This window comes from Sinocyclocheilus rhinocerous, unplaced genomic scaffold (genome assembly GCF_001515625.1).
Source record: "Sinocyclocheilus rhinocerous isolate Xijiao unplaced genomic scaffold, SAMN03320098_v1.1 scaffold156, whole genome shotgun sequence".
In the NCBI taxonomy this organism is placed as follows: Eukaryota; Metazoa; Chordata; class Actinopteri; order Cypriniformes; family Cyprinidae; genus Sinocyclocheilus; species Sinocyclocheilus rhinocerous.
The window spans coordinates 513456-520552 of record NW_015662023.1 but is presented as its reverse complement, the minus strand read 5'-3'; the positions used below and the strand labels follow the sequence as shown (position 1 = coordinate 520552).

The window sequence follows — 7097 nt, the reverse complement described above, 5'->3', positions numbered from 1 at the left end:
GAGGTTCAGGAAGCAGTAGGCGTGTTTTAGTGCTGTCATATGGAGAATGGCACCGGGACTGTTTAAATGCGTCGAGTGTAACGAAGATGCAAACGAACTGCATCGAGATTATAGCAACGGAATACTGAAGATCACCATATGTGTGAGTGCATCATAAAGTTTAGAATTTCAAGTTTCGTTTGTTTTCTCTGTCCTGTTAGCATGGTTAGCATGCTCACAACAACATAGGCCTGAGGTACTAATGCACATAGTGAAGGGCACGGCAGTTTGTCACTGTTAAGTTACTTCAGTTATTTTTTTTTATTTCTGTATTTATGGGGGGTTTTTTTTGGCTGGAAAAAAAGAGAAACATTTTCACCATTATTGCCCAGAAAAAAAAACTGAAGCAAAGAAAACTGTTCATTTACAACAAATACGGTCCCGTTGCAAATTATTGTTATTGACGGCGAGTAACTTTAAAAAAAAAAATAATAATAATAATTTAAAAACTCTATTGTCTGACGCTGTGAAGCCATCTTCCACGAAATATCTGCATTTGAAATATATTATAAGCTTTTAATGGCTTTCAGCATAATGTAAGTACGTTATAAAACCCAAAACAAATATTTCATGAAAAAATATGCATATACAAAATCAGTGGTTTAGCTAACATGAATTGCTATTCATAAACTGTCATTCAAAATTGAAACTAACTGATGTGTTTTTTTTTTCTTTCTCTCTACAGAGTTCATGCAAGAAGCCCGTTGACAAATACATTGAATATGATCCAGTTATTGTTCTGATAGATGCCACTTTATGCAAAATCCAGGCCTTTAGACATATCCTCTTCAACACTGAGATCAACGTAAGTAAAACTTGTATACTCAGTTTTTTAACAGATTTGGAAAAAAATATATGCATACTTCAGTATACTGCGTGCCGAGTACAGACAGTATAAATAGTATACAAAGTATTGAGTTGTGAGCACAGCCTCTGTTCCTCTCTCTGTAGATCCACTGGAAACTGTGTGTGTTCTGTCTGCTGTGTGAGGCGTATCTGCGCTGGTCCCTCCTGCAGGGGTCCCAGGCCAGCAATGACCCCGCTGATATCATCCGTTACACTAAAGAGTGGGAGTTTTACTGCATGTTTGCACTGGCTGCACTGGGTAATTAGAATGATTAAAATGGACTAATTGAGATGTTGAGTAACAATGTAGCTTATGAAATCTTATGAAAGATTTAGGGGTTTGTAGTCTATTTTTTTCTTCAATGTGATCTGTTGAAAGGTCTATTCTGACTGTTCTGTAGGCTTACATTACCATTGAGGATAATGTTTTACGGGAAAGGGTTAGTCCCCGTTAATTCCCCTTAAAAAAATCAAAACATTTAGAATAAAGAAAAAAGTTTTTTACAGTACATAAACTACTGCTCAAGAGTTAGGGATAGGTAGGATTATTTAAAAAAAATTTTTTTTTTTAAGAAGTCTGTTATGATCACCAAGGCAGAATTTATTTAATTAAAAATACATTATGAAATATTACAATTTAAAATAACTCTTTTCTGTTTAAATATATTATCAAATGTAATTTATTCCTGTGATGCAAAGCATCATTACTCCAGTCTTCAGTGTCACATGATCCTTCAGAAATCATTCTAATATGCTGATTTTGTGCTTATAAAAACATTACTTATTATCAATGTTGAAAATTATTTATATTTTTTATTTGAGATTCAGAACAGATTTTGTTTGATTTATCTGACTTTTTTTTTGTCTTTCCTGTTACCTTTTTGATCAGTTTAATGCGTCATTGCTCAATGTAAGTGTTATTTTCCTAAAAATATTATAGGATTTGTTCTTTTTGTACTTATTTACATTGCATTATTTTCTTACTGTAATATAGTAGAATTTTATTACATTTGTGAGAATGTCTTGAATAATGAGAATGGGGGAAAAAATCCAAAATTAAAGATGTGGATGCCATATAATTGTCATGAAAATAATAGCACCTGCTAAAAGAAACCTTAATATCGTTTTCATTTTGCAAATTATTATTATTATACATGTACTACTCTTATTGTAGTTGCAATACAGTAATTAGAAACTGAGAATATGTTTTGCACTTTAGCATAATGAGAATTTGGGGGGGAAATGTACATTATCATTAAAATAATGCAGAAATTCTCCCATGTTCTTTGTGTTTTTCTAGAGTTGGCCGTGTTCTGCATAGGTGTGTTGTTCATTCTCTGGACGTCGCAGCGCTGCTGTGGTTGCTCTCTAGAATTCACTCCACTGTTGAAGGCACTTCTGCTCTCCAGCTACGGCAAAGTGCTGTTAATCCCAGCTGTCATCTGGGAGCACGATTTCTCTCCGCTCTGCTTCAGCCTCATACGACTGTTCGTTCTGACCTCCAATTCACAAGCCATAAGAGGTGAATATCAACTTTTATGGAGTCCATACACGTTAAACACACTCACAGGCAGCGCAAGATAACCGTACACACTCTTTCATTCACATAAACACCCAGAGGCAACGTGACAAGTCCACATCACACTCACTTTCTCTTTCCCACACATATGCGTTCGCACAGAGGATTGTATTGTTGGGCCGTTGTTTGCGTAAGGTCTTTACAGCTGTGCTAAGCACCCCCAGCAGTTCCTGTAGTGTGTGCAGATGGTTCACCAACACTGTTATAGGGATATCAACAAAACATTGTTTATTTAAAGTGTATTTAAAGGAACAGTCCACATCAAAATGAATATTGCCTGAAAAATTACTCACCCTCGGGAGATCCAAGATGTAGATGAGTTTGTTTCTTTGTCAGAACAGATTTGGAGAAATGTTTCATTACGTCACTTGCTCGCCAGTGGATGCTCTGCAGTGAATGGGTGCCGTCAGAACGAGAGTCCAAACAGCTGATAAAAGCATCACAATAATCCACAAGTAAAATAAAGAATCCACAAGCTGAATGTTTGTAACCCATCATTAGGATGTGTTTAACTTTAAACAGATTCAGTGAATAAGTGGTCTAGTCTGAATCCGGAGAGAAATATGCACGGTTTATAAGCAAAAGCACTCCGAAACAGGTATGCTGAGGGCAACAGAGGACGGACTTTTTCACTGGAGGAAATGTTATTATGGTTTATGAACTGGCATTTTGGCCAGAGGCTATGGTTTAAAGCAAAATAGCCTAGCCTTAATGATGGATTTGTTTCTTGTAAACACAGTTTTTCACTTCACAATAGGCTTGCCGCGATAGACGGTGCTGACGGTGATACCGGTGTTAAGCCGCAACACCGGTTACGTCACTTGCCCACCGCGGCAGCGACCCCCACCGTCGTTTTGATTTTTTTATAGTAATAAAAATCATTGACACATTTTGTGTTTCCCACGTTTCAGTGATTCTGAACTGCAGTCGGCGGCTGTCTCTCCTGGCGGTGTGTGGTGGCTTGCTGTTAGAGACGTGGGTTGCCCAGGCTTTAAAAACACTGCAAGTCTGTTCACAAGACTATCTGTCAATGCTGTAGTCTAGAATCCAGGAGTCCGGATGATGCTCTATGAACTGAAGCAAAACTTTCTTCATGAATGACTCAAGTCCTCCTTGCCATTAGCGAAGAAATTTAGAATTACAAAACTGTTTGCCTTGTAAAATCTCAGAGGTGTGCTTGTCATTACTTCGGAGATGTTGTTTGATCAAGATGTTCTGCACAAAGGAATTCATTGGCAAGTCCAAGTGAAACTAAATGAGGTCATAGAGAGCAAATTGTTTATCTTTACTATGGTTACCACATGGTTATGAGTTTTTACGTGCTTCTATGTCTGGTTTTATTGAGCTAGCTCCATTTAAGACCAGTTATTTGTCTTCACTTGTGAATTCTCCTCATACAGAAGAACTAGTTTGAGAGCAAGCCTGTGCAATTTTCACAAAATCCTGTATGTTTCTAAAGACTTTGAAGGCACAGCTTCACATTCCTGAGGTCATTTGTCAAATTCCTTAATTAGCTCTGCTGAGAGAAGACGTTAACTCCGTTATACTACAGATGCCTGTGGACTAGTGTCGACACCATACTGTAATGATCTGAATGCCATCTGTTTTTATTGGGTTGTCTTGTCTTTCTTACTGATATAATTTATCCCTGTTACGTAAATGTGAAGTGTGGGCCTTCAGTATGAACTTGTACAACTTGTTCTGATGAAACTCGGGGAATAAATCTTGCACTTATTTGTGAAACTGAATGTTTTGTAACGTTTAGCTGAGGGGGATTGTGGTTATTAAAGGGTATGTTTGAGTCATTGTGGTTTTGGTTCAGATTCATATTTCATAACTTTTAAACCACTGTTTAAAAGTTGTAAGAAGTCATGCAACAGAAAAAGATTTAGTATACAGCATTGAAGAGTGTAAATTTCATAACTGATGATTTCAGTATCAAACTCAAAGCAGGAAAACCTTGTAACATTTATTTTCAGATTTGCAATTTAAAATGTAAAACCTTAACTGTGTGTGTGTGTGTGTGTGTCTGTGTGAGTGTGTGCGCACGCGTGTGTGTGTGTGTGTGTCTGTGTCTGTGTGTGTGTGTGTGTGTGAATGCGTGCGTGCGTGTGTATGTGTGTGTCTGTGTCTGTGTGTGTGTGTGTGTGTGAATGCGTGCGTGCGTGTGTATGTGTGTGTCTGTGTCTGTGTGTGTGTGTGAATGTGTGTGTGTGTGCGTGCGTGCGTGTGAGTGTGTGTCTGTGTGTGTGTGTGTGTGTGTGTGTGAGTGTGTCTGTGTGAGTGTGTGAGTGCGTGTGTGTGTGAGAGTGTGTCTGTGTGTGTGTGTGTGCATATACATACATACACACTATTTTTGAAAGATCATTTAAATGAATATATATTTGTTTTTCAGTGTATGGAGTGGAAATATTCAATCCACACTGAATATATTTTGTCATATGAAGATTGTTATGACTAAACACAGGTCAGTGTGGACAGGTTTTTAAATATCTTTGGTGCTTGATCACACTGGTATTCGTTGTCGTTCCTGACATAGGGTTTGGTTCAGGTCTGAAGAATCTCTGTGTGTCTGTTTCATAGATCAGTATTGTTTAAGAGTGAAATGGCATGCTAAATAAGTTCTGAAATGAAATTATCCAATAAGTAGAGAATGTAAGGTTGGGCTGCGCTCAAATTAAAGTCAATTAGTTTCAGTCATTCTTTGAATAGCCTACTGTATTGTTTTTCAGATGCCATCTGGGTAAATTTAGCATAAATTCAGTGTCATAATTTTCAATAAAGAGTACAAGTTAGAAAAGTTAAAATGATGCTACAACAGGCCTGCTTCCCAATCATATGAAAACTAAATAGTTAAAGTCTTTGATGATGATCAGTCAATATAGCATTCCATGCTAAAATACACAGGTAACAGAATCGGTCTCTCTATTGTAGTCTGAAATACATTATTTTATTATACTTTTCTAATTAATTTTAAATATATTATAAAATATATCTTATATATTTAGAGGCCAACTGCTAAACAATGTTAGGGGAGTATATATGTGACCCTGGACCACAAAACCATCTTAAAGTGTCAATTCTTTCAGAAATTGATATTTATACATCAACTATTTGAATATCTGGAATCTGAGGGTGCAAAATCATATGAAAACTAAATAGTTAAAGTCTTTGATGATGATCAGTCAATATAGCATTCCATGCTAAAATACACAGGTAACAGAATCGGTCTCTCTATTGTAGTCTGAAATACATTATTTTATTATACTTTTCTAATTAATTTTAAATATATTATAAAATATATCTTATATATTTAGAGGCCAACTGCTAAACAATGTTAGGGGAGTATATATGTGACCCTGGACCACAAAACCGTCTTAAAGTGTCAATTCTTTCAGAAATTGATATTTATACATCAACTATTTGAATATCTGTAATCTGAGGGTGCAGAAAAATCTAAATATTGAGAAAATCGCCTTTAAAGTTGTCCAAATGAAGTTCTTAGCAATGCATATTACTAATCAAAAATTAAGTTTTGATATATTTACAGTAGGAAATTTACAAAATATCTTCATGGAACATGATCTTTACTTAATATCCTAATGATTTTTGGCGTAAAAGAAAAATCGATAATTTTGACCCATACAATGTATTTTTGGCTATTGCTACAAATATACCTGCGCTACTTATGACTGGTTTTGTGCTCCAGGGTCACATATATGTATATAATATACATATGCACCAAGCCAACACTCTTCATTTTCATCTAGTTTAACTTGATGTACTAAAATTAAAAACGGCAATAAAAAAAAGATTATTAACACTATACATACATATTTAAAGAACTATTAAAAAAACAACCAAATGACTAAAACTTGAACTAAAATTAAAATAAAACAGAAAATACAACAAATAAAAATGAGAGAGAGATAGAGAAGTGTTTTAATGGTCATATAGTGACCATTACAACATATTGTCAAATAAACCCAGTGAAGTGCTGCACTGAGCTATAAACAGCTCTGAACCCTAATACTGCTTTAAGAGGGGGATGGGCTGAGGGCAAAGGTCAGCTCAAACATGTCAAGAGAAACCCATATCCTCATTCTTCAGTGACATTATAAGAAGAATTGTTTTACAGTTTTAGTTTAATTGTATTGTGTTTTAGAAGCATGTAATTAAATCTCTTGATTTGTATGGATTACTTTTTGAAGCTTGGAAGTTTTGGTAGAATGGACTTTCATTGAAGGAAAATAAATCTCTTTTAGGTTTCATTAAAAACCAGTAAATGATTAGATAATTGTTTATTTTTTATGAACTATCCTTTTATAAAATCCTTAATTTCTTCATAGAACTGTGCACGAGTTCCCCAATAAGGTGTTTCCCCCTGCTATTAAAGGGGTCATACGATTTCAATTTTTCCTTTCTCTTTGGAGTGTTACAAGCTCTTGGTGCATAAAGAAGACTTAAGTTAAGTCTTGGGCAAGTTAAGACTTGTCCACGCCCTCCTAAAACGCCTCGTTCTAACACGCCCCCTCATGTCTACGTCACGATGTGGGAAGATTTGCATAACGCCGCGAACTTTTATTATCGCTGTAGTATTGTTGTTGCCGCCGCCGCCATGCCGTGAAGGCGC

The 7097-nt window shown here is 36.0% G+C and overlaps 1 protein-coding gene across 1 annotated transcript; it reads left to right on the top strand.

Annotated features, from left to right (window-relative positions):
* On the top strand, window positions 1-4207 carry LOC107727343 (protein ARV1-like). Its single transcript, XM_016537185.1, has 5 exons — window positions 1-142; window positions 725-844; window positions 991-1144; window positions 2186-2407; window positions 3376-4207. The coding sequence occupies exons 1-5, from the start codon at window positions 47-49 to the stop codon at window positions 3501-3503; spliced, it is 720 nt and encodes a 239-aa protein (XP_016392671.1). The 5' UTR covers window positions 1-46; the 3' UTR covers window positions 3504-4207.
* The last annotated feature ends 2890 nt before the right edge of the window (window positions 4208-7097 follow it).

Excerpts from the sequence above, each read along its gene's own strand:
- LOC107727343 (XM_016537185.1), top strand. The coding sequence starts at position 47 with ATGGCACCGGGACTGTTTAAATGCGTCGAGTGTAACGAAGATGCAAAC. Across the intron at positions 845-990 it reads TCTTCAACACTGAGATCAAC|ATCCACTGGAAACTGTGTGT; the intron begins GTAAGTAAAACT and ends CTCTCTCTGTAG. Across the intron at positions 1,145-2,185 it reads GTTTGCACTGGCTGCACTGG|AGTTGGCCGTGTTCTGCATA; the intron begins GTAATTAGAATG and ends GTGTTTTTCTAG.